The 27,790-nt window shown below is 39.7% G+C and overlaps 1 protein-coding gene across 2 annotated transcripts in view; it reads right to left on the bottom strand.

The window, feature by feature from the left end:
- Window positions 1-22,699: 22,699 nt before the first annotated feature.
- Nudcd1 (NudC domain containing 1) overlaps window positions 22,700-27,790 on the bottom strand; it is a 66,202-nt gene continuing 61,111 nt past the window's right edge. For both annotated transcript variants that reach the window (XM_059247478.1, XM_059247479.1), the window contains exon 10: window positions 22,700-24,576. In XM_059247478.1, coding sequence (XP_059103461.1) covers window positions 24,284-24,576 — 293 coding nt within the window. In that variant the 3' untranslated portion in view covers window positions 22,700-24,283. The remainder of the gene's footprint in view (window positions 24,577-27,790) is intronic.

Here is a 27,790-nt window from a genome sequence, read left to right as displayed (position 1 = left end):
AATGTATTCTTGGATTTGGTTTGCAAATATTTTACTGAGTACTTTTGCATCTATGTTCATATGAAAATTGGTCTGTAATTTTCTTTCTTTGTTGAGTCTTTAAGTGGTTTGACTATCAGGGTAACCGTGGCCTCATAAAATAAATTGGGCAATGTTCCTTCTGTTTCTATTTTATGGAGTAATTTTGAGTAGTATTGGAGTCAACACTTATTTGAAAAGCAGGTAGAATTCTACTATAAAACCCTGGACTTTTTTTTTTTTTTTTTGGTTGGGGGACTTTTAATGACTGTTTATATTTCATTAAGGATTATAGGTCTATTTAAATGGTTTATTTGATCTTCATTTGACTTTGGTAAATAATACTTTTTGAGAAAATTATCCATTTCTTTGAGATTTTCCAATTTAGTGAAGTGCAGGTTTTAAAGTATGCCATTATGATTCTCTATATTTCTTCAGTGTCTGTTGTTATGTACCCTTTTACATATCTGATTTTGTTAATTTGGATAGTCTCTCTCCCCATTTTAGGTAATTTGAATAATGGTTTGTCAGTCTTACTTATTTTCTCAAAGAACCAACTCATTGTTTCATTGATTCTTTGTATTGTTCTCTTTGTTTCTATTTTACTGATTTCATCTCTCAGTTTGATTATTTATTGCCATTTACTCTTCTTGGGTGTGCTTACTTCTTTTTCTTCTAAAGATTTCAGGTGTGTTGTTCAGTTGTAGTATGATATGTCTCCAGTTTTTGTTTTTGTTTTTTAAATGTAGGCACTTAGTGCTATGAATATTTCTCTTACCACTGCTTTCATTGTGTCCATTTTTGGGTAGGCTGTGTATTCATTTTCATTGAATTATAGAAAGTTTTTAATTTCTTTATTTCTGTCTTGACCCATTTTTCATTCATTAGAGAGTTGTTCAGTTTCCATGAGTTTGTAAGCTTTCTGTTGTTTCTGTTGTTGATGATGTCCAGCTTTAATCCATGGTGGTCTGATAGAATGCAGGGAGTCATTTCAATTTTTTTGTATCTGTTTAGACTTGCTTTGTGTTGAGTATGTGGTCAATTTTGGAGAAAGTTCCATGAGGTGCTGGGAAGAAGGTACATTCTTTTTGTTTGGGTAAAATGTTCTGTAAACATCTGTTAAGCCTATTTGGTTTGCCACTTCATTGGGCTCCGGCATTTCTCTAGTTTCTGTCTGGATGTCCTGTCCATTAGCAAGATTGAATATTGAAGTCTCCCACTATCAGTGTGTGAGGGTCAATGTGTGACTTAAGCTGTAGTAGGGTTTATCTTACAAATGTGGGTGCCCTTGTGTTGGGGCATAGATGTTAAGAATGGCAAAGTCCTCTTGATATGTATTTTTTCCCTTTGATGAGTATGTAGTGCCCTTTGCTATTTCTTCTGATTAGTTTTAAGTTGAAATCTATTTTGTCAGATATTAAAATGGCTACACCATCTTGCTTCTTAGGTTGGAATATCATTTTTTTGGAATATCTTTTTCCAACCCTTTACCCTAAGGTGATGTCTATCCTTGTTGTTAAAGTTTGTTTTCTTGGATGCAGAAGAAGGATGGACACTGTTTTCACTTCCATTCTGTTAGTCTGTTTTTTTATTGGAGAATTGAGACCATTGACATTGAGAGATGTCAATTACCAATGATTATTGATACCTGCTATTTTGTTATGGTGGTGGTTATTGTTGTGTGTCCTTCTTTTGACTTTGCTGATCTAAGTTTATTCCCAGTGATTTATTGATGTATTTAACCCTGCTGTGGGATGTTCTGTATGTCACATGTGTTGCTGATAATAAATAAAACACTGATTGGCCATTGGCTAGGCAGGAAGTGTAGGCGGGACAAGGAGGAGAATAAAGCTGGGAAGTGGAAGGCTGAGTCAGAGAGACACTGCCAGCCACCACGATGAGAAACAGCATGTGAAGATGCCAGTAAGCCACGAGCCATGTGGCAAAGTATAGATTAATAGAAATGGATTAATTTAAGCTATAAGAACAGTTAGCAAGAAGCCTGCCACGGCCATACAGTTTGTAACCAATATAAGTCTCTGTGTTTACTTGGTCGGGTCTGAGAAGCTGTGGGACTGGCAGGTGACAGAGATTTGTCCTGACTGTGGGTCAGGCAGGAAAACTTTAGCTACATAACCCCTTTAGACTGAAGTTTACCTTTTAGCATCTTCTGTAGGCTGGATTCATAGATACATATTGCTTAAATTTGGTTTTATCATCGAATATCTTATTTTATCCCTCTATGGCATTTGAAAATGTTGCTGGGTATAGCATTTATGGTCTCTTAGAGTCCGCAGCACATCTGTTCAGGCCCTTCTGGCTTTCAGGGTCTCTATTAAGAAGTCAGGTATAATTCTAATAGGTCTGCTTGTATATGTTACTTGGTCTTTTTTCCCTTGAAATTTTTAATATTCTTTCTTTGTTCTGTATATTTAAAGTTCTGATTATTATATGCTGAGGGGACTTTCTGTTGGAATTCCTGGCCACTGGCCACTCCCCTAGCTACATGACCGCACAAGCACTGTCCAGTAGTCAAGCAAGAGACTTAGTCATCCTACGGCCTTACATCCTGTGTAATCCGTGCCCTTTGTGGTCACATAATTTGCACACAGTGTGATCATGTAATCTATGTGCATGCATGGCATAGCTATGTAAACCCATATGCACATGTGTGGGGGAATCCATAAAAATTGGTCACAGATTCCTCTCCCTTCTTCTTCTTCTTCTTCTTCTTCTTCTTCTTCTTCTTCTTCTTCTTCTTCTTCCTCTCTCTCCCTGAACAATCTCCATAGGCCTAAGCACATCTGTCCTTAATAAACTCTTATAATGGACTTTGTTGTACTGTTGTGCCCAGATTGCAACCCCCAGAGAGACCACCGAAGATGAGCTTACCGGAATGCAAAAGCAAGGTTTAATTCAGGATATCCAAAAGCAATACAAGCCTAAGCAGGGACTTCATCCAACAGATCCAATGCAGTGGAGGCTGGAGGAAGTGCCCGCCTCTCTGCAAGCTCAGTTTTTAAAGGCAAAAACCACAAGGTTACATCAGTTAGGGGTGCTAGGATGGGTACAATTCTGATTGGCTCACTTCTAGGAACTTTCCAGAAACCTTATCTCTATCTTACATCTAAGGGGGGTGGATGCCTGTCACCATTCCTCATTGGCTGCCCTCAGGTGGGGACATTTCTGTGGTTAGTTACCCTGGAAACTAGGGTTGGAACATTCCTGGAATCTGGGTCAACTGATTCCAGTAACTCAAGGCCCATACCTAAAATGGAGAACATTTAGTCCTTATTTCTAAGATGGAGGCACTTTGTTCTCATTTTGGTCTCACAGTACCTCATGGCTTTTCTCATATGGTAAACAGCACCACTTAATGAATCGCCGCTTAATGAATAAAACTAATACTGCATAAAACTGACACTTTCTTTTCTGGTCCAGTATATTTGGTGTTCTATATACTTCTTGTACTTTGATAGGCCTCTCCCTCTTTAGGTTAGGGAAGTTTTCTATTATGATTTTGTTGAAAATATTTTCCGTTCCTATGACCTGTGTTCCTTCTACTTTTATTCCTCTTATTCTTAGATTTTTGTCTTTTCATAGTGTCTCAGATTTACAGGATATTTTGTGCCAGTTTTTTACATTTAACATTTTCTTTGAGAGGAGGTATCCATTTCTCTATCAAGTCTTTAATGCCTGATATTTTTTCTTTTCCATGTTTTATATTCTGTTGATGATTTGTCTCTGGGGTTCCTGTTCAAATTGATAAAGTTGTCATTTCCAGATTTCCCTCAGTTTGGGTGTTTATATTGGTTTTATTTTGACTTTCAAATCTTGAATGGTTTGATTTATTTCCTTCCACTGTGTTTCCATAGATTTCTTTATTGGATTTTATTCATTTCCTCTTTAACTTCTATCATATGCATAAAAGTTGTTTTAAGGTCTTTTATTTGTGCTTCAACTATGTTAGAATATTCAGGGATTGCTGTGGTAGGGTTGCTGGGCTCCAGTGGATAGAGACACATCGTCCTGGCTGTTATTGTGGTTTTATGCTGGCATCTAGACATCTGGGATTGGTGAAAGGTTTTTTGGGGCAAAAGAATATCTCAGTGACCAAGAGCCAGGGAATACCACAAAAATCACACCATTCAACAAACCTACACAAGAGATATTTGGGGCAGGGGAGGGCAAAAAAAAAAATGACTGCCTCTGAGTGAGGATGGAGACAGCAACATGCCAGGCCATGACGTCAGGCTTTATAGGGGTTATTGAGATTGTACCTTGGGAAAACATAGTGATGCTAGAAATGAGTCAAATTGGCCATTTCTGATGGCGGGGGCCATTGGTGCTGATCATTGAAGGTGGGGTTGGGGTGGGGGATGGGAGATCTCTGAGGCAACCTGGTTCTGGAATGTGGGCAGTTCTTAGTATGATCAACTATTTGGAAGATTATAGTTCTAGGTACTGATATCCAATCTTGTCTTTGTGGGGGGAGGTGTGTTTTGTTCCTTGGTTTGTTTTCTCTCTGGTTCTTAGGAGTGAGATGGCTGTGTTGTCACCTGTAGGAAACCTTCTGGTGAGCACTGGGGTTCCCAGGTAAAATGTGTTTCTGGGTATGGGGACCTGAGATTTAGGAGTGTGGATGGGCTGGGGACACGGGGTGGGGGGGCTTCACAAGAGGGAAGAAAGCAGGGTGTTCCACCAGGATCTGCTTAGTTTGTCTGTAGGAGTGGGGTTAGTGAGTGAGGAGAGGCCACAGCAGAAAGGCTAATACAGAACTGGGGAGGAGACTATGGGAGCAGTCTTTGAGGAATGAAGGGAAAGGTGAAAATCTGCAATTAATCCTACTTGCTTTCCTGTTCAGAGTGGCCTGTGGTTTCCCAGGGAGTGCATCCTAGAGTTGAGGCTGGGATAAAGCAGTAAGTTCTGGGAAGGAGGTTTGGATGGGAAGATCTGTATGGTCCACTGTAGCTTGAGTTTTCCTGTCTGGCCCACAGTCAAGGCAAATCTCTCTCACCAGCCAGTCCCACAGCTGCTCAGACCCGACCAAGTAAACACAGAGACTTATATTGGTTACAAACTGTATGGCCATGGCAGGCTTCTTGCTAACTGTTCTTACAGCTTAAATTAATCCATTTCCATTAATCTATACCTTGCCACATGGCTCGTGGCTTACTGGCATCTTCACATGCTGTTTCTCATCATGGCAGCTGGCAGTGTCTCTCTCACCCAGCTTCCTGTTCTCTCAATTCTCCTCTCCGTTAGTCCCGCCTATACTTCCTGCCTAGCCACTGGCCAATCAGTGATTTATTTATTGACCAATCAGCAACACATTTGACATACAGACCATCCCATAGCAGTCCACTGGAGATGGATGCTGGAGGGGAAGGGAGACTGCAGCAGGTGTTCTGCTGCAGAGCTGGGGGTGAGACTGAGATTTGGAGAGGCAGAAGGAAAAGTGAAAGTCTGCAGCTGGCATACCTTCCTTCCTGACTGGAATGGCCTGTGTATTAGCAGGGAGCACCTGCTGAAGTTGGGGGATGGGAGAGGTTAGGAGGATAAGATCTATGTGATACACTGGAGGTGGGGGAGTGCTCTGGAGGTGGTCTGCTGAAGATTTAGGGACAGGACTGGGGGATTGGGCTTGGAGGAATGGAGGAAGGGGTGAATATCTGGTGTTAGCCTACCTGTTCCCCTGACCAGAATAGCCTGTGGGTTCCCAGGGCCTACCTGCTGGGGTTGGAGGCTGGAATGAAGTGATGGAGGAAGTTAAGAGAGGAGATCTGTAGAATTCATTGGAGGCAATGAGGGGATGGGAGACTGCAGCAGATGGTCCGCTGCAGAGCTGGGCATGTGACTAAGGGATTTGGTTTGGAGGAGCAGAAGAAGTGAAGCTCTTCAGCTAGTCTACCCACTTCCCTGCCAGCATGGTCTATGGGTTCCCAGGGTGGGCCTGCTAGAGTTGGGGGCTAGGATAAAATAATGAGTGGGGTGAGGTAGGTTAGGAGGAGAATAACAGTGGGATCCACTAGAAAAGAAGTGGGATGAAGATGCCAAAGGTGGTCTGCTCCAGAGCTGGGGTTAAGACTGAGTGATTGGACTTAGAGGGATGGAGGCAGAGGTGAAGGTCTGGTGTTACACTATGTGTTTCCCTGACCAGAGTTAATATATCCTTTTAAGTATCTGCTCTAGATGTTATAACATATCAACCTAAGTATGAGTTTTAAAAATCTTGGAACAAATCTAAATGTATCCATGCTTGTTGCTTGGATTCTAATGACTCCCTTGGGGAGGGGGTGAGAAGGCATGGCATCAATGGCACAGACACCAGGAGTCCATTGAAGGCAAATAATGAACTCATTTATTCAATAACAGTGAAGGCCTTATATCCTCCAAGCACCCAGTCTGTGTGGTTGTCCCTCTTTGGCTGGGCATGATCAGGAACTCTGACAGCCACCAGGACCTCTGACAGTGACCAAGAACTTTAACAATGACCAGGAACTCTGACAGTTCCTGTTGCTAGACCCTCAGGCAGACTCCAGGTTGGCTCATAAGGAGTACGTTATGTGCATGCCTTGGCAACTGGTCTGAGCCAATTTCCTCGACTCTATAGGCCTGTCCTACTACACATGCTAGGTACTGTTACTCTGCTGGGACTGGCCAGAAAACAAAATCACTTGAGCATTTAAAACAGATTTGGTATCAGATAGCTTTATCCAGGTCTATCTTAATCCATAATCTCTGTAGCTTTTCCCGAAAAGCTTTATAACATCATAACTGGCCTTTCAGCTTTTAAACCCCAAAGAAAAATTTTAAGGATGACTACCATCCTTCTGAGAGATAAATAGGCAAACAGCCCTAGTCACAAAGATGAGGATACAATGCAGAGTTATACTAAGAGCCTGGCTGCAGACCATAAACCTTTCTGTTAAACAAAACAAAAATGTTGTTCTAACTTTTTACATAAATCATTATTGTTCTACTTAATGGGGCTGCTATAAACTCAATAACCTGAAGGATTTGCAAACATTTTAATGAAAAATATACTGGCATTTTAGAGGAAATTAATTTGGCCCAGAGAGAGATAGTTTGGATACAGGGGGAATTTATCCTAGATAATCAACCATGAGCTCTGTTACCTGGGTGATGTAACACATTAGAAAAGATGAATTTATGTGATAAGTTGCTGCAAGCAAAATGCAGAACCTGACGCTAAGTAGAAGGGCTCAGAAGAGGTATACATTACACAAGATGCTAAGTGGAGATGAGCTGGGCTGTGAAGTAAAGGCCGCCTTGAGAACAGTGGATTGCTGGGGGAATTCTTCTGGATTTGTTGTTAGAAACCTGCCAGCCAATTACTAACTTGTACAAATATATGCATGGTTGAGTAATGCACAAAATTCTCCTTCTTGAGTGCTTGAAAACCAGGTGTTCACATATTCTGATATCCATAATAAAGCCTCATCTACTTGATGATTACAGTTATTTTCCTTGTAGTAAAGTGAGAGTTTATATAATACTTGATTTATGTGTGTGTGTGTGTGTGTGTGTGTGTGTGTGTGTGTGTGTGTGTTGGCTTTGGGGTTTTTGTTGCTTACTTATTGTGCTGTGGACACAGACTGGGCTCAGAACTCTTCTATGAGCTTTGATTGGCCTCTTAAAATCAGGTAAGAGAGAAATTCCCATGCCACAGCTGAGCTACTGGAGAGCCTTGCTCCTTTCACCAAAATAATTGCCAAGAGAGCGGTTCACAGACCAAGGCTATCTGAAGGCCAACATGTGGGTTTCTTTTCTTAACTAGCAGATCATAAATCATTAGTATGGACTAACATAAACTGTGACAAGTCGAACTGTCAGTAAATGGAGAAATCCTAGGAGCAGCATGATAGTGTGAAGGTGATATACTAAGGAAAAGAACCCAGAGGGAATGTGTGTCAATAGGGTAGAAGTTGTAGTTCACTTTCTGAAGTTCCACACAGTTCCTGGGTCACGAAGACCATATCCTTCCCCCAAGTGTTTCTGTTAGATCCCACATCCTTGCTTAACATAGCTGCTATAGGCATAATAGTGATTCAAATACCTGAGCTTTCTTTAAAATGACCTCTGTATTCATGAAACTTTCTCCCCTCCCTGCCCCAGTCAGGCCTTTACCCTACTTTCAAAGATGGTAAGTAGCTGATTCCTGGGGACTTTATGGTCTTCCTACCACTTTGAGTAAGTCGACTCAGCTTCTTGTGTGTAAATGACCTGTACCAAATCATGCGTTGAGAACACCACAGCCTCTTGTGTGACTCTCCTCACAAAACTCACTCATTCATGTATGTGAGTTCAACAGACTGTGTGGAGATTTAGTGGCACCTGAGGAACAGCCACATGGCATATCCCATGACCTTTTCTTTTCTGCATTATTTGTACTTGTGTTTGTGTGTACACACTCGCATGCCTGTGTGTGGACCCACACGTGAGTGTGTTAAGGAACACCTGTGGGGGTCATCGAACAACTTGTAGGAGTTGGTTTTCTCCTTCCATCTTGGGGGTCCCAAGGATGAAACTCAGGTCATCAGGTTTAGTCACAAGCACCTTTACCAACTGAGTCACCTCACCACTCCCCTTCATGGCCTTCCACTGAAAGTACCACATTCTCTCCTCTCCTCCTCCCTTCCTCTCTCATATATATGGTTATAGATATGTTATTTGATTGTTTGAGCTACTAATGTCACACTAAGGAAAAAACAAAGGTTAAAATTTAAACTTCAAAGCCTGAGATCTCACCATAGTATTTGAAACATGATTTTTTTTTTAATCTTCAGTTTTATATTTGTTCAGGGGTTGTGGGAGGCCTGCTCCCACATTTTAAAGGGTTCCTATAAGGAGGAGAGAGAAATAGAAAATATTAGGTAGAATGACAGGCCTAGCTGATGAGAGGAAAGACAGAAACACAGGATAGCTTGGGGAGGACCTGGGTCAATACCCAGCCACCCAGAACTTTATTCAAATGGGCTTTTTTATAACAATGCCATGGGGCAAGTCAAAAGACTTCCCCATTGCTAGATATAACCAAGTGTAGACCCTTCCAAAGACCTGGTACCCAGGCCCGTGGTCTAATCATCCTCTTATGTAGCTGAAAATTTTCTTGTGTCCCACCCAGTCCATAGCCACTCACACCCAAATAAACACACAGAGGCTTATATTAATTATAACTGTTTGGCCATTAGTTCAGGCTTAGTATTGGCTAGCTCTTACACTTAAACTCAGCCCATTTCTGTTAATCTATGTCACCATATTTTCTGTGGCTTTACCTGTGCGCCATTACATGCTGCTCCCTGGATGGTGGGCTGGTGTCTCCTGACTCAGCATTCCTCTTCCCAGAATTCTCTTCTTCTGCTTATCTTGCCTATACTTCCTGCCTGGCTACTGGCCAATAAGCATTTTATTAAACAAGTGTAAAAAAGCATTATTCCACAGCACTCTTATGTAGTCCTGCTGGGTAGAGCAAGCCCAGATCTCACTAGGAAACCTCTATAGGCTCCCACAAGGAATTCAATTTACCATTTGTTCTCATACATGGTAAGTATATTTAGCAAATACTGAGTAGATCGAATATGGATTACACTCTATAAAGGGCCACCTCTATTCTAAGGCTTTTGATCTTGAAATCTTGTTCCTCATTTAATTAGCTGCTCATTATTTTATTTATATAGCTGCCTAATGAGACTGTTCTTATTACTTCACTTCCTGTGTCCGGTATTTCTTTTTTTTTTTCCCTCTTGGTTCTTACTCTCATTGATTTGACAAACCTGCACTTAGTAAGAAAATATTCACTATTCTGAGAGCTTACACACAGGAAATGTATCTAATCTGAACTTAAGCTGATGATTTTTAGGATAAAAATTTCTGGATTGGAAATAACTTTATGACAGAATTTTTAATTTACTGTGCCATTATTTTTATTTGTCAGTAGAATGGGGGAAAAATTAGGTGAACTGGGTTTTTTTTTCCTTTGAAGTATGTGGGACTGTGATTTTGTGGTGTTACTGGGAAAGTTCATGGCACTATTCAGATATGTGTTTCCCTGTAAAAATTCAGTCCTTTTAGCCTGAAGACTCTTCTTTTCCTAATATTTACACAATTGTCATTACCAATCATCATCTAATTTTTTAAAAATAAATGTCATGTCATACTACCACTGATCATATTCTCTAATATTGGGAATCTTGATTTCTGATTAGGTCATTTACGGGGGGGGGGGAGACAAAAAACCCCCACAAAAAACAGGGTCCTCTTTAAACTAGGAAATCTAGTGAGGAATTCAGCATCAGTTCATTAGTACAAGGCACCCTGTTGTGAGCCAGCAGAGAACTGTCTGTGAAGCTACAGATCTGCCTAAATTCTCAAATGAGAAAGACTTTTCTCAGAAATGTTAACATCTTTACCAAGAACCCTGAGTGGGTTCAGAGAATCAGTTCTGGTCTTTCACTTGAGCAGAAAAGGCCACAGATGCTCTTCTGCCCTGAAGAATGCTATATCCTTGTGACCTGTGAACAGGGAAGGGGATAAAAAAGGAAGCCACAGGCATAGTTGGTCATATAGAAACTGTGGAGTTGTGTAAATAGTACTTCTGATTGTATCTAGTTGAGGCTCCCTCATGCTGCCCAGTGTTTGAATCTGAGTCCAGGGTTACCATAGAGTTCCAGCTTGGTAAGCTGGTTCCTGTTTCCTCAGTATCCTTCTCAATCTGTGTATTCCTTTCAAAGTGTGTATTCCTCTCCTCATTTCGTCATTAGCCCACTTCAAATGTCTACTTTCCAGAAATTACTTTGAAAGGTGCTGAATCTAATATCTTCCCATTTGCCTAGCAGAAGGTCATTTTTAAATTTTTACTATCCATTTCTATGATCACTTCATTCATAAATTTTTTGTCTTAGCAAACATTTCTACTTATATGACCTTGTATGTTGTTTTATTTCAAACAGGAGTTGAAGTAGAGATTGTTTGCAATCTATCTGTAGATAGAGAGATAGAGACATACACATGTACACAATTTAATATCAATCACAATATAAATCTTAGATTCATTTAATTTGACACGTTGTTTTATACTTTTTAATACAACAAATCACAAAAATAGCAAATTATTGCAAACGCAGTCACTTTAAACAGTACATTGTGCTTTGACTGTAAATGTCCTACATAGGTTTTTGCGCACAAAAGCTCAAATTGTGCTGCTGTGGTTTGAAAGAAAAAGCACAGATAGGCTTATGCATTTGAACACTGGGATCCTACCTGTTTTGGAAGATTATGGACCTTTGGGAAGTGGAGCCCCATTGGAGGAAGTCGGTCACTGGATCAGGGATAGAGTTTACAGAGACTGGCCTCCTTTCTGTCTACTCTCTGACTCCTGACTGCTTCACGCTCCTGCCATCATGCCTTCCCTGCCCCGAGGTACTACCTCTTATTAAAACCAGAAACCAAGCTGGGCGTCGGTGGCACACGCCTTTAATCTCAGCACTCAGGAGGCAAAGCCAGGCAGATCTCTATGAGTTTGAGGCCAGCCTGGTCTACAGAGCGAGATCCAGGACAGGCACCAAAACTACACAGAGAAACCCTGTCTTGAAAAACAAAAACAAAAACAAAACAAAAAATCAGAAACCAAATTGAAGACTTCCTTCAGACTTTGTATCAGATATCTGGTCACAGCACCAAGAAAACAAATACAAACTGATTGATATAAAGTTTTGGAGGTCAGAAATCTAAAGCCAGTCTGACAGTACTAAAGTCAAGCTATTGGCAAGGCAGCAGATGTTGGAGAGGCGATGGGGAGCATTCCTTTTCTTTGCCTTTACAGCTTCCACAGGCTTCATGCACTCTGTGGCTCAGAGTCTCTTCCACCCAGAAGCCAGCAATGGTTGAGTTTTCTCCATGCTATACAATACTTCCACACCTGGGTGTCCTTTCAATTACATGGGAATGCCCTGGCAATCTTTTTATTTATTATAAAGTTAGCATATTAATAAACTTAATTCCCTCTCCAGTCTGTTTTATTTTTGTTACTTTAGATATTTATTTTATTAGAACACTAGTATAATAAGGAATATCCCAAACTAATGAATCTCTAGGATTCTTACCATGATTATTTTTGGACACCTAGAATGGACAAAATAAGCTAAGTAACATAATTTTAAGACTGTTCTCTCTCAACACACTATTTCCCTATTGGTAAAAACAAATTAATGATAAAAACATATAGCAACCTCTTTTTAATGTGCTTTTAAATACAATTCTTGGAGAAAATTAGGGAATGTAATTCTCAAAATTTCCACGCTACCAGCCATAAATACATATGGCAAAATTAAATTTCTCTGTTGATTAAAATCAGAATTTTTGACCCAAAAAGCACTATTATTTTTGGTGCTTTATCATGAATCAACTAGTGTTTCTAAGTCTACATCTGTCTGTGTTGTGATTTCAGGTTGTTGTTAGACCTGAGATCAACGCTTGTTAATGCCAAGTGAACACATTTCTTAACGGAAAGATGGTTGCTCCACTCTTCCCTCTCTGCCATGGGCCAACTCTTAGGAATCATGCTTTCCAAGTCCTATCAGGAAGGTAATGGGAGCTACTAGTTATATGTCTGTCAGAGAACTTCACTCATCTACAAAAGTCTGTCATTGCACCTGTCTTCACAGGAGGCCGATGTGGCAAACAGGACGCCAGGCTTTCCAGCTTTGTAAATGACTCATGAACACTGGGCTGATTAGGGAGTTTAGATGATTGCTATCTTTGTAAAACAAGGTGTACAGACAAGTGAACAAGTGCTTTTAGGCCAAGATTAAACAAACATTGAAATAGTACTTTAAGAAAACACATCCAGAGAACTTATTTAAAACTCATCCAGGGTGAGGAAGGGGCCCATGAAGTGCCATCCCTACTGAGGAGCTACTGCCAATGGCTTTGTGAAGGCGAGAGTCAGTATCATTCAGTGACATGGTCCCCAAACATCTACACATGCTCCAGTAGATGCTCCTATACTCGTGCACATACATACAGCCCTAAATGGGCTCATTAAGTTTTTAAAAAAGAAAGAAAAGAGCACGTGAAGGTGAAATGGAAAAATGGGGGTGGTGCTGTGCAGACGTAGGAGGAACTGGAAGGGAGGAAAAGGTGAGTAGATTTGATCAAGGCACATCGTGCCTTAATTGTCAATTAAAAATATAATGGAGCCAAGAGTTGGAGGACAGAGTCAAATGACTCTTAGCAAAGAGGAGCTGATAAGAGAGCTGAGCAGGTAAAGGCACTGATACCAAATCCGAGGACCTGAGTCTGATCCTGCAACTCACTAGGAGAGAACTGACTCCAGTTTGTCCACTGACCTACACAAGACCACTGCCATGTGCTCCCTTTTTGCCAAAAATAAATGCTTAAAAATTTAAAAACAAACAGACATATAAGCCTGCAAATGAACCATTGCCTGAAAGAAAGCTATTCAGGAGCAGCTTGACCAGCAGCTTTCCTTCTCATGGTAACAGGCTCTACTAACCTTTTAAAGCCTATTTAGGAGCTTTCCCACAGCTGGAGTCAGTGGCTCCTTCAGAGCCCAGGGGAAATCATAAAAAGGAATTCATTTAAAAGCAATTCCAAAACAAGCATTCATGAAAATCACAGTGGAAAGTGACCTATCCACCACGTATGAGATAAAACCATGAGCTTCTTAAATCAGAAATCAAGTTTCCCATTGGTGTGAAAACTTTTACCCACTTTTCCAAAGCCCCTGTCCTTGAAGATAATTTTGATAACTGCAAGGAAAGTCACAAACATCAAAATAAAAGCAGTTGTTGAGACACGTGTGTGTGCCCCATGCTCTATCTGCCTATTAAACTAGAGATAGGGGACAGAGATGATTTAAGTCATCACCATCAGAATCATGAAACCTTGGGCACAAACTAAAGACACAGCTCAGTGCTATAGTGCTGGCTTAGCTTACCAGGGACCTTTGGTTGTCAGCACTAAAGGAAAAACATTGATAAGCCGATGTTTGTCCAAAGCAGACCTGATTATCTTGGTTCAAATCAAGGCCTCACCACTTACCGGCTGCGTCACTGAGACAGCGACTTAATTTCTCTTTAAGGTTGGTATAAAAAGAGGATTGATGTATAAAGTGTGCTAATACTGGTTCGTTCAAAGTAGTGCTCTCGATGTATCAGCTTTAGTAGCCTTTCAAGGCACATATTTCAATCTGCCACTAAATGTGTAAGTTGAAGGTGTGTTCATTCATCTTGTTTCAAGATCTCAAGAGATTTTGCTGTTGTTTCTAAAAGGAGAATTCTGTCTTTAATGTGGGAAGGTCTTTCAAAGGAATTTAAGACTGAAATTTTCAAAAGAGAATGGTTTAATATGTGTAATTATATTTCCTCTACAACTTTTCTCTAATCCTAAAGGCATGATTAAAGAGAAATTTGCATTATATTTCATTTCATGGTTTTCTTTGCCACTCTTGTCTAATATTGTCTATTTGCCCTCTGCTTTGACTGCCTCTGCCATTACTCTATTTCTTTTCTAATATTTTCTATGTTCCCCTCCTTTGACTGTCTCTACTATTACTGAGGAGCTCTTGCAAAGAGCTCATGCCTCCAGTTTCTCTGTTGTCCATACTCTTATACTATATATGTATAGTATAAGGGACTATATTAAGATGCATATGTGCCCCATGCTCTCATGCTCTATCCACCTATTAAACTAGAGATGTGGGACAGAGATGATTTAAGTCATCACCATCAGAATCATGAAAACTCGGGCATAAACTAAAGACACACACACACACACACACACACACACACACACACACACACACACATATATATATATATATATATATATATATATATATATATATATGTATATATATAAACAGTAATGGAGAACAAACCCTGGCCCTTGAATCTGTTAAGCAAACACTGTGCTGCTGAGCGACACTAACTAGAGATGAATGTCTTCAAGTGTCAGTTTATTTCCTGTACTACTTAGCTCCCAAATTCCTTCAGTTCTCTGTCTTCAAAACCTAATATGTAAGGCCCTATCCAATTTGACTATTACTTAATGTTCCTCTTACAATAATACCTCTTATAAGCTCAGTGCTCTATTACAGTAGTCCATCATGAACACTTTTGTTCCCAACACACATTTGGCCGTCTTCACTGTCAAAGACAAGATTCAGAATCACTTAAGAGACACGCCTTTGCATGCATTTGGGGGTTTCCAAAGAAGACTGAAGAGAAAAGGTCCACATTTAAATGTGCAGCAGCATCTCGTGAAGGGCCCAGACTGAAGAAAAGTAAAAAGGAGAAAGCCACTTGAGCACCAGGGTTCCTGCCTGTTTCCTGTTCCACGTCCAAGTGAGCACCTTTCTGCTCCCACAGAAGCGTGCTGCTCCTGCTGCTCCAGGTCTCTGCAATAACAGCCTGCATCCCCTAACCCATGAGGTGAAAACCTGTCCTCCTTTGGTTGCTTCTTGTCCCAGTGAGGAGAAAAGTGGCTATATTGACAAAATTGTTACTGAAAAGAAGAGATGCTGCTGTGGTGGGCATGGTTCATTGATTTGTGGGATTCATGTTGAAGAGTTTGGAGCTGTGGGCTAGGGAGGTCCTAGAATGTTGTAAAGATAGGAAAGCAGAGATTATGGGCCATTCCCTGGGAGTTCAGAAGATTGCAATGGCAAATGAAATACAGGGAGTAATAGTTTCAGAAGAGGACACAATTTGATAGAAGCTTGTCAGTCAGGTTCTCTACAGGAACAGAATCAAGACAAATACACACACATCAGAATTTATTACATGAGCTTTTAAATAGTAATGACAGTCAAATCACATTTCAGATGCTAAGAACATGACATTGGGTCCTTCGAGGTTGGGTGCCTCAACAGTCAGAATAGTCCCAGAATAGCTCTCTCTCACTAGGGAATGGTGACCAGTAGTTACTCAATCCACAAAGCAGGGTACCTCAGTAGTCCCAGTTTGGTACTGGAAAACTAGAAAGTTCCTGAGATCCTCGTCCAGGATGAAAGCTTGGAAGTGCTGACTCTGCTACTGGTTGTGATGGGAAAAGGGGCGGGAGCAGCAACAGGGCCAAAGAACTTGGCCAGCAAGAGGGAAGTCCAAGTGAGTAAGCAGCAGGCAAGAGAAACTTCCTTCTGAAACTATTGTCCTCTATTGCTACCCGAAGATGACCAGCCTTCCCATATCAAGTCAGTTCTTCAGGTGTGGCTCACTACTGAGCTGATTCTTAACTGTGGCAAATTGACATTAAAACCAACCATTTTAAAGACACTGATTGTTTCACCTGTGTGCTGTAAAATTGAATGAGGCTAAATTCAAAAGTCATGGACTAAGGTGTTTGGCAGAAGAAATTTCAAGACAGTGTAACATCCAGGCAGTGGCAGTTATTGCTTACTTCGTTATGGATTTGCAGTGGGAAAGAGTGGAAGTGGATTCAGTCTGAGAGAGGGAAGCAGAGCTTTTGTGGAAAAGGTGCCATTCTGGCAAGGAGAGCAGTGTGATCCTAGAGAAAATCGACAGCCATGTGCATTTTGTCCAGAAAGGGAGCTTGAGCCTCGTTAAAGCTGGGGATATGTTCAGAAGTTACCTACAAGTGGCTAGCCATCCACCAAAGTATTACAAAAATACACTTTATCTCTGTAGATTCCAAAGAGCCCTCAACATGCAGTGTTTGGGGAGCTTTCTAAGAGATGAACACGGCTTCAACAAAAATACATTTATAGCTTTAGGAATTATATGGCAGGAAAAGGAATGTTAGATCAACACATATTTCATATCTTAATTGTGCAGCTTATTGTATGTTAATCTGTTCAAATAATACCAGAAAGGTAAAAAACAAAAAACAAAACAAAAAAATACCTGTCTTTGGGGGAAGAGCAGGTATTTTAGGAATTGCAATTCAGAAGACATCAGGGATTTAGGTAGCTGTCAACCAATGTTCCTCCAAGCAAGGTAAGCAAGTGGGAGCTTAAATGGGACACTGAAGGCTGAGAAAGATCAAGGGACACAGAACATGACAGAAAACGGATATATGAACAGAGTGGTAGTGTGCTGTGGGATGGTCTGTATGTCAAGTGTGTTGCTGATTGGTCAGTAAATAAATCACTGATTGGCCATTGGCTAGGCAGGAAGTATAGGTGGGACAAGGAAAAGAATTCTGGGAAGTGGAAGGCTGAGAGAGAGACACTGCCAGCCGCCATGATGACAAACAGCTTGTAAAGATGCCGGTAAGCCACGAGCCACGTGGCAAGGTATAGATTAATGGAAATGGATTAATTTAAGCTGTAAGAACAGTTAGCAAGAAGCCTGCCACGGCCATACAGTTTGTAAGCAATATAAGTCTCTATGTTTACTTGGTTGGGTCTGAGGCTGTGGGACTGGCGGGTGAGAGAGATTTGTCCTGACTGTGGGCCAGGCAGGAAAACTCTAGCAACAAATGGCGTCCAACGTGGTGGCAAGAGTTTCCACCTAAAAACTTAGAAAAAAGATTCTAAAACGGACCTAAAAACAGCTTCCTAATTGTCTCTCTCAAATAAGCGGCAGCTGCCGGTTTGAGCTACTGGCGGGTTCCTAGCGTGCGCTCTCAACCTGCAGTATGGTGGGAATGAGGCCTCTGCAAGTAGCACATTAAACTGTGTGGTGAATTTAGCCTTTGCTAGTACAAAACAAAAAAAGAGGTTTCTGGGCTACACGCTACTTTGGTAAAAGTGTAGACCCACTGTTTCTGAGAGTTATGGCTCCCAGAGCTGGCGGAAAGCGGACCGCCGCCATGTTGGGAAGCTGAAGTGGGCGGAGCCAGCAGCCACTGCGCCGTTTCAGGCTTAGAAGGCTGCAGTTTAAAAGGAATAGGCTCAAGCTAATATAAAAAAATAAGCCACGTAAAGATGACTACCACACAGAGAATCTGGATTATGTTCTCTTTGATATTCGTAACTGCAGAAAAACGTTTGATTGTAAGAGCTGTTGAGTTATGCCAAAATGTATATTTTAAAGGTACCTTGACTTCAAAATTTGGATATAAGGATATGTTGCTTTGGAAAAGAGTCTCTGCTCTTGTTTCCACAGAAAGCCAGAGACTATGGATTTGTTCCAGATTAAGATACATCAGGTTTGACCAGCCAAGACCCCCTGAAAGGTCTCCAGTGACACCATGGCCCAGATGATTCAACATCCAGAATAGTTTCAAGTCAACTGGCTCAGATATACAGCCTCACGGACTACTCCATGATCCTAAAATTTTCTTTCTGTCTCCAGAAGATACAGCGCCCCCCTCCAGCAGGAAGTAGTAAGAGAAGCTACGCCCAAATTCCCAAATATACCAAGCTGGCTTTAGAGATGGAATTGGCTCACTCCCCCTCTAAACCCAGACATATTGCTCAAAAAAAAAAAAAAATGGTTAAGAGATTCTTGTGTCCCAAATCAGAAGAGCCCTCTGGTGTGGGACAGAGAAAAAACAATATTTTTATTTAAAGCAGGTTGATTATAAATACAATCTCTTTCTAAAGAAAAAAAGGGGATAGTTTAGATATGATAGGATGAAAGGGTAGATTAATGAACCTACTTTTAAAGAGTAACAACTTGTTTAAAATGTTTTACATCGCTATAGATTTTAGTTTATTGATACAAGTTTAAACTTAATTTTGTTATACTGTATATATATTTCTATTCTTGTTTGAGGTATTATGTTTATGTAACTCATTTAAAATTATAATGGATAATTAAAAAATAGATTAATAATTAGTCATCTATGATAATCATATTTGTAGCCATGTTAGTTAAGTCTTCTAGGTATACATAGTTATATTTCAGATAGATAGGTAGTCTTCAAACACTTCAAAGACCTACAGAATATGGCATTTAAAATGTTTTAAAAATTTAGACTTTCTGGACAGTGAGACATGTCTGCTCCTGACAGCACCGATTTACTTCAGAGAGGAGGATGGGCATCGAAGACACTCCATATGGAGTTTATCTTCACCTTGACAAAAATAGCCATTTGGGCAAGAAACTGTTCTTGCCTGGACTGCCTGATCAACTGGACATGCAGGACCCATACAAAGGTGACCACTGAACTTTGCTTGACAAAATGGTCCTTCAGGTTCCTGCTTTGCAGAGAAATCTGCCAGACATTCTACAGGACACAGAGAAAAGTGAATAAGAGACTCTAGGCCTGTGGGCTGAAGACAGATGCCCCAACTTTACAAGAGAACTTTGAATGACTGTCCAGGCTGCCAGCTGTCTCTGTCTACCCTACAAGACTCCTAAAAGTTGCTTATATCCTTCTCCATTTCTCAGGTAGTAGTATATCCTTCTGAGGTCTTTGATGTGGTTAAAGACTAGATACTTACAATTTTCCTTAGTTATAATAAAAGATAAGTTAGATATAAAACCTTAAACTTACAAATATAAGATAGATAGATAGATAGTTAATATTGTAACTGTAATTCTTGCTTGATAATTGTTTTGTTATATGTAATTTTACTATGTTAAAGTTAAAACCTTCCTTTTTAAGAAAAGAAAAGGGGAAGTGCTGTGGGATGGTCTGTATGTCAAGTGTGTTGCTGATTGGTCAGTAAATAAATCACTGATTGGCCATTGGCTAGGCAGGAAGTATAGGCGGGACAAGGAAAAGAATTCTGGGAAGTGGAAGGCTGAGAGAGAGACACTGCCAGCCGCCATGATGACAAACAGCTTGTAAAGATGCCGGTAAGCCACAAGCCACGTGGCAAGGTATAGATTAATGGAAATGGATTAATTTAAGCTGTAAGAACAGTTAGCAAGAAGCCTGCCACGGCCATACAGTTTGTAAGCAATATAAGTCTCTATGTTTACTTGGTTGGGTCTGAGGCTGTGGGACTGGCGGGTGAGAGAGATTTGTCCTGACTGTGGGCCAGGCAGGAAAACTCTAGCAACAGTAGTGTCCATGAGTCAAGCCTGAGGACATCTCGACCCTCTGGGCACAGTACAGTCCAGCATTCTGATGCCTGTGATTAGAGTGGAAGTGATCATATTCTAGGCAGCAGCTGGGACTGTGTGTAAGTGCTGCTTAATAGCTTCCATTCTGAAAAACTTTCTTTCTTGCATTACATTTTTCTTTTGAATTTCAGTCAATCCATTAGTAACACTGTTAAGAGTTTTAAATTAGGTATTGAAATTTATCAAAATTCTCCATATAATCTTATTTTGCTACATTTTCACTTGTATAACTTTTCTTACAGAGCAATGGCTTCTCGCTGCACATTTCTTGTATTCTGAGCATCAACATCTATTTTCCTTTACATTGGAAGCAACACTATCATTTCTAATTCCATGTATTTGTATGCTACTGGATCCAGTCTTGGCACCAGTATGGAGAATACCACAAAGGATGAGCCAGTGGGTACCTTGCAAATGTGAAGTCCCTGATGACCGAGATTTGCTCCAGTGGGCACTTGACCCATTTAGAAATAATGGTTCACAATAGGCATTTGCTATGATTTTTGCAACAAACATTTATTGGATATGATAGTGATGAGATTTAAAGACTTGTATTTGTCACTGCAGTAAGGTAAAAATTTTTCAAACTATATAACCAACTGAGAGAGGGAGCTTAGTGATTGTAAGAGAAAATGAGCCTTGATATCATCTAGTACCACCTACCAATGTTCAGCTCTACTTTTGGACTTCCCAGGAATGTGAATCACTATGGCTTCTCTTTGGCCAAGTTAGTTTAGATCAGGTTTTCCTATTTGTAGTCCGAAGAGGCCTGACTTCATGTTGAGCTGTGTGTGTGTGTGTGTGTGTGTGTGTGTGTGTGTGTGTGTATGTGTAACTATACTCTCCAAACCTTACTCTATTTCCATCTGAGTTTATGGGTAAGATTTTTCTTTTCATTCTCAGACAGTTTAGTGACTCCTCAAAGATACATACTTATATAAAAAAATAAATGAAAAGACCTTCTTTGATACCAAGAGGGAAAGAGAAAAGTTGCAGAATCTTCCAATTCTGAAAATGTTTACAAATTCCTATATCCAAACTATACATCTTTATTCTAAATGGGGAGGGATTGTTCTGCAACAACCTGAGGCCATTTAAATTTCTCTCTGGAAAACTACATTCTGACAAAGAGCTGAGTTACCTACTCACTTTATAGTACTGGGCATCAAACACAGGGCTTTCAACATAGTGCTACCATATTTCACTCTGGTCTCCCCAGTCTTTAGGATCTCTGTTGAAAGAATTCAGATAAGCACACAAAACACACTGTAGAAGACAGACAGAGTTTATTACAAGGTAAAAAGAGCCATTTTTGAGGATGAGGAGGGCAATGGCCAAAGTGGCCACTGGGGGTGGGGTGGGCGTAGGGGAACCTCAAGGTGAAAATGGACAGTGGACAGAGAGACTACAGTACTGACCTAAATTTTTAGGTATGCTCTGTATTATTTCTTTGAGTCCTTGGAACCGAGGGCTTCCTGGGCCTTTTCTTTCCCAGTTGACTAACAGGCTCATCTGGATTTAACTCTTAAGGGAGGAGGTCAGGGCATCTTTTGTTTTTTATTAGAAACTCTCACCAGACAGTAATCTTGGGATCTTTTCAACAGTTCCACCAAGATCTCAAATCCCAGTCTTTTGGCTACTAATCAGAGTTCCACAGTTTGCGTTCCTTGTTTTACACGATGATTATAAAGGGTCCAAGCTCAGTGATCTTTAATCCCACATAGCTCCACCCCTGAGCCATGTAGAATTTCAATGTGTAATCTCTCTTTTTTTTTTTTGCCTCTTTTGTCTCTCGAGACGGCCTGCCTTCCTTGCTTCCCTCCCTTCCTTTCCTAGTCTCACTCACTATGCTGGAGGACAAATGCAAGAATTTCATTGATACTTAAATTCAGTCAAAATTCAGTTGAAACTGGGTGTTCTGGATAATGCTGTTCAGAAGCCTGAGGTAAGAAAAGGGTGACTACGAGTTTCAGGCCAGCCTGGGCTACAGTGAGAAGAACTAACTGTCTCAGATGTACTTAGCCACAACAGCAACAACAAATTAGTCAGTCACACCTAGCTGAAATTAACCAGTCAAATACTGGCTAATCTCTCTCTCTCTCTCTCTCTCTCTCTCTCTCTCTCTCTGGGAGCTATTATGTATATGTGTATGTTTATATGTATATATGTTTATGAGCCTGTGTGCATACATATATTCATGCATGGGGAAGGCAAATATTGAAACCAGGTACTTTGCTCAGTTTCCACCTTATTTGATGAGACAAGGTCTCACAGAACCTGGAGCTCAGCTGATTTGGCTAGACTGTGTGGCCAGCAAGAATCCTCCCACTCTGCCTCCCAAATGCTGGGATTACAGATGTACACAGCCATGTCTGCTTGTTTTACTTTTCTTTTTTTCCATGTGGGTTACAGGAATCTAACCCAGCTTTATGCTTCTGCTGCAATCATTTTACCGACAGAGCCGCCTCCCTAGACCGAATACTTGTTTAAATTTAAGTCAGTTAAGTATTTGTTCCAGATAGGCAAAACATACATTCATACAAATATTTTCCATATTATAATCCTTTATTTTCTTCCTCTTCAATTAAATTTTTAAGGACTTTAATAAAACAAGAATTCTAAAAATAATGTGAAAATAAAAACAAAACAAACCCACAATAAATACAAATTGAAAGAAGTTTGGGGAGTAAGTCTGAACCACAAATATTTGCGGAGAAAAAATTCAATGTGTAAATAAAATAAACTGTCAGAAAAGTAAAGAGATTTTAATGAGACAACTATAGTATAATCTGTCCTATGAGCCTGTCACATCAATGGCCCTAATGTGTTACAGCTCTGCTGTCTGTTTAGACTTGGCCATGTGAATCACATTGTCTGTGGTGATATTGTGTTCCCCAAAATATTGTGCACCCTAATAAACTTACCTGGGGTCAGAGAACAGAACAGCCACTAGATAGATATAGAGGCCAGAAAATGGTGGCACACAGGCCTTTAATCCTAGCATTCTGAAGGCAGAGATCCATCTGGATCTCTATGAGTTTAAAGACACACTGGAAACAGCCAGGCATGGTGACTCACGCCTTTAATCCCAGGAAGTGATGGCAGAAAGCAGAAAGGTATATAAGGCGTGAAAACCAGGAACTAGCTGGTTAAGTTTTTAGGCTTTTGAGCAGCATAGTTCAGCTGAGAGGCATCCAGTCTGAGGAAATAGCAAGTCTGAGGAATCCAGTCTGAGGAATTGGCAAGGTAAGGAAGCTGTGGTTTGTTCTGCTTCTCTGATCTTCTAGCATTCACCCCAATACCTGGCTTCCGGTTTGATTTTATTAATAAGAACTTTTAAGGTTCGTGCTACAATTGTCCATTTTTTTTAGCAAACATGGAAGTTCAGGCTTGGCCAACCCTTGCACCCTGGTTTGCTCTTAGACTGTTCTCTTTCACGGCAGGAAGCACAGCTTAGCCTGCTAGAAGACAAGAGACCACCCAGAGCATGAAAAGCCAGGTCACAGAACCAAGAAAAATGAATCATAAACCTTGAGTTGTTTTTATTTTGAGACAAGGTCTTGTTATGAGGTCCAGGCTGGCCTTGAACTGGTAATTCTCCAGCCTTAGCCTTCCAGATGCTGGAATAAACTCTTAAACACCTGAGCTTTGTGAGCTTTGTGGTACTTGGTTATGTAATAATGGAAAATGCCTAACTTTCTACAATGTAGTAGAGCAAATACATAAACAAATCTATGTTTACTATGAAAACAATTAAAGTTTATAAGCAACATTATCAAAACTGCTGTACTCTTGTAACTCTGGACTCACAATTCTTTACACAGACTTCAGCCCATTAAAATACCTTATAATGCTCAGTATTTTACTGCTACCCTAAACATTCTATACAGTGACTATAGCAATCTAAATAATGAGCTAAGCACATGATAAATATTTTTATTTTTAAACAATTGTATGTTTGTCATATAAAAGATGAGATTTAATCACCAGATTTTAAAAAATAACTACATTTGTCAAAATCTTCATATTTTTTACAGAAGTCAATGTTCTCTAAATCCGTAGCTTCATCTATCCCATAGCTTTTACAGATTCATAATCTCTTGAATACATTTCCAATACCCTTTAAAAATAAAACTTCATGAAAGATATTTTCATTTAACACATTAAAACTTAACAAGTTACAGTACAACTGTTCAGTTCTCCAGGTGCCACTGGAAACTTTTCAGCCAAATGTTGGAGGATTAATTCTCTGTATTTACTTTTATTAAAAACAGGTTTCTGGTAGTGAGAACAAATAATCTCTCATTTGTTGCCTGAAAGCCTAAAATAGGATCATTGGTTTCCAGGCTTGCTACTTGCTGCTTAGCAACCTGCCCCACATGCCGGCCTTCCTTTCTGTTGTAAAGCACAGTGGACATGGGGGTAGGCTGCCGATAGATGAATACTCGGCGAAGGCACTCACAAAGAGCTGCATAGGAATAATCTGGAGAACAGGCAAAAAATTTCTTGTCTCTCTTTGATGCTTGGACGTAACCTGACAAGAATATAAGGGGGAAAAAAAGAACTGTATGTTAAACTGATGAGAGAAAAGTCACGATTGAACACTTACTATTTCACAGTATCCATGAAAAATTTAAATACTTAAGTAAAACATATACCATTAATAGTCAACAGTGGATGAATTCAGTACCATTAACACTAAGCCACAATTCCTTCTAATAAGTGCAAAAATACAAGTTTAATTTAGTTACTAAGGAATAAAACAGGGATTCTCTTCAACAAAAGCATAATACAGTTCTATTTAATTTCTGTGAGATAAAATAATAAAAATCTGAAATTTTAAATACTAAATATACAAAACCTTAAATGCCTCACTTAAAAGCAAAAAACTTAAAATGACATGTTAATTTTTTTTTTTTATTAAATGAAGACGACACTAGATGATAGAAAGGCCTCTCATGCCCACAGATTGGCAGAATTAGTACTGTGAAATGGCTCTATTAGTGAAAGTGATTTATAGTTTACAAAAGATCCTTATCAAATTCTAATGACATTCTTTACAGAAACAGATAAAACAAGCCTGGAATTCCTATGGAAGCACAAAGGACCCTAAATAGCCAAAGGAATTCTAAGCAGAAAGAAATGGCTAGGAGTTATTACAGTACTTATTGATCGCAAGCCATACTACAGAGCCCAAGAACAAAAACAGCACAACACAGACACAAAACCAGATGTACAGACAAGTGGAATGGTATAGAGGGCCCATAAATAAATAAGCACAGCCAAAGCAACCTAACTGACAACAAAGGTGTCACTAACAAACATTAGAAATCCTACAGCCTCTAGAATAAGTGATCCTGGGAAACAGGTAGCCACATGGAGAAGAATGAAGAAACAATTCCAAGTGGATCAAAAACTTTAAGACCTGAAATTCAGAAACTAGTACAGAAAAACATGTAAAATAACAACTGATAAGCAAAGGGAGGACTTTCTGGGAAAGACTACAATAAGCTCAAGAAATAAAACCAAAAATGCCATTGGATAATGTGGAATTAAAAAGGCAATGCACAGCAAGGAAACAATTGTGAGAAGACATAGCCTACAGAGTGGGAGACTATCTTTGCTATTAATATATCAGAGAGATGATTTGTATCCAGAATACATAAAGAAGTCATAACTACCCCAAATCCAAACAATTCCAGTGTATAAATGAGTGATGAAATGAACAGGTAGTTCTCAAAAGTGAAAGCACAAATTTCCAGTAGACATAAAAAATGTTCAACATCTTTAATGTGGAAATTCAAATAGATCTCCATTGAGATTCTACCTGCGTATTCTCAGGACAGCTGGTATTAAGAGAACGAAGGACAATGAATGTTAGAAAAATGTGGAGAAAGAAGAACCTTCACTTCACTGCTGATGGGTGTGTACACTGGTGCAGACACTATGGAAATCAGCACAACCTGAAAAATAGAACTACCATATGATCCAGTTATAGCTGGTCATATAATGGAAGAAACAAAGTTAGCAAACCAGGAATGCTTACACACCTATGTTTATTACAACACTATTCACAGAAGTGAGAATATAGAATATTAGATACCCAACAGATGAATGCATAAAGAAAATGTGATACACACACTCACAAAAATATGGTGTTTCTTTATAGGTGTTTCACCTGTAAAGAACAAAATATAGGTTGGAGAGACAGCTCAGAGGTTAAGAGCACTGGCTGCTCTTCCAGAGGTCCTGAGTTCAATTCCCATTAACCACATGGTGGCTCACAACCATCTATACTGAGATCTGATGCCCTCTTCTGGCATAAGGTCATACATGCAGATAGAGCACTCATATATACACAAAATAAATAAATAACTCTTGCCAGACAGTGGTGGCGCATGCCTTTAATCCCAGCACTCGGGAGGCAGAGCCAAGCGGATCTCTGAGTTAGAGGCCAGCCTGGTCTACAGAGAGAGATCCAGGACAGGCACCAAAACTACACAGAGAAGTCCTGTCTCAAAAAACAAATGAACAAAATTATGTCATCTACAAGGGAACAGATGTGAATGGAGATTACTATGCTAAATGAAATCAGTCAGATTCAGAAAGACAAATACTGCATGTTTCTTTCACATACCAACTCTAGATTTAAACACATACATTACACACACACACATACAAATATATGTAAATACAAAGATAGAAAGGTCAGACAGATGACAATGTAGGGAGAGGAAGGGTTCTAAAGCAAGTGGGAAGTAAAGAAGGAAGGATAAGGGAGGAAACAAAATATCACAGTTTTCTCATATGCAAATTCTAGGTTTAAATGCAAACATGTATACTTATATATTTATATATAAATATATATGTTTATATGTGCAAAAGTAAGTAAAGCCAAGAGGCAAAAGCAGGTCAATACTGCTTTTAAAATATTAGGTAAGATGTGAAGATGGAAAAAAGAAGATGTAGGGATCTATCTGAGTAGATGAACATAAGCTGTCCAGGCAACTTTGATAGTAATGCACATAATAACTCAAGTACTATCTAACATAAAATTGATTGAACTTGGGATCAAGCATAGCAGAATTCATTTGCAAGAGGGTTTTGACATGCAGTTGAAGATTCTGAGCATCTAAAGGTGACCTGGATGAACTTTGTTCTTCCTGAAGGAAGATAACTACAAAAGAGGAATTACAGTAGAGGCCTGAAATTGTGTGATTAATTAATCCATCAAACCTCTTAGCATTTCAAGTCATACAAATCCACTTAGAGTCTGAGTGAAGCAGTTTAGTCATAAGTGCGAGGTGACAAACTTCCTCATCAATTAGAGTTGCACATATATAGGCATTAAAACCCACAATTTTACATTTTTGCTGCCAATTTAAAATAAGCTTACAATAAAGCAATAACTGTAGCTAAATAGCATAACAGAATTCCAACACAATATGGATATATTTTGACTTAAAACCAATGATTGCATAGTCTATTGTTACATACTTTAAATTTTTTTCAAGGTGTGGTTTTAAAACAAATATTTTTAATAATAAATTTTAACAATAAATTCAATTTATACTTATCCTTTTCATAATTCCTTTCATTACCATAGCTTCTTGTTTTCATTGTAGTTTGGATTTTGAGTCAAACTCTTTGTATATAACTCAGGCTGGCCTCATACTCCTGCCTCCTGCCTCATCCATCCAGGTGGTGGGAATGCAGGTATGTACCACCAGGCCCGGCTTCTTTTTTCA

The sequence above is a fragment of the Peromyscus eremicus genome, chromosome 20 (assembly GCF_949786415.1).
Source record: "Peromyscus eremicus chromosome 20, PerEre_H2_v1, whole genome shotgun sequence".
Taxonomy (NCBI): domain Eukaryota; kingdom Metazoa; phylum Chordata; class Mammalia; order Rodentia; family Cricetidae; genus Peromyscus; species Peromyscus eremicus.
The sequence above is the reverse complement of the archived record's forward strand: the minus strand, read 5'-3'. Positions and strand labels throughout refer to the sequence as shown.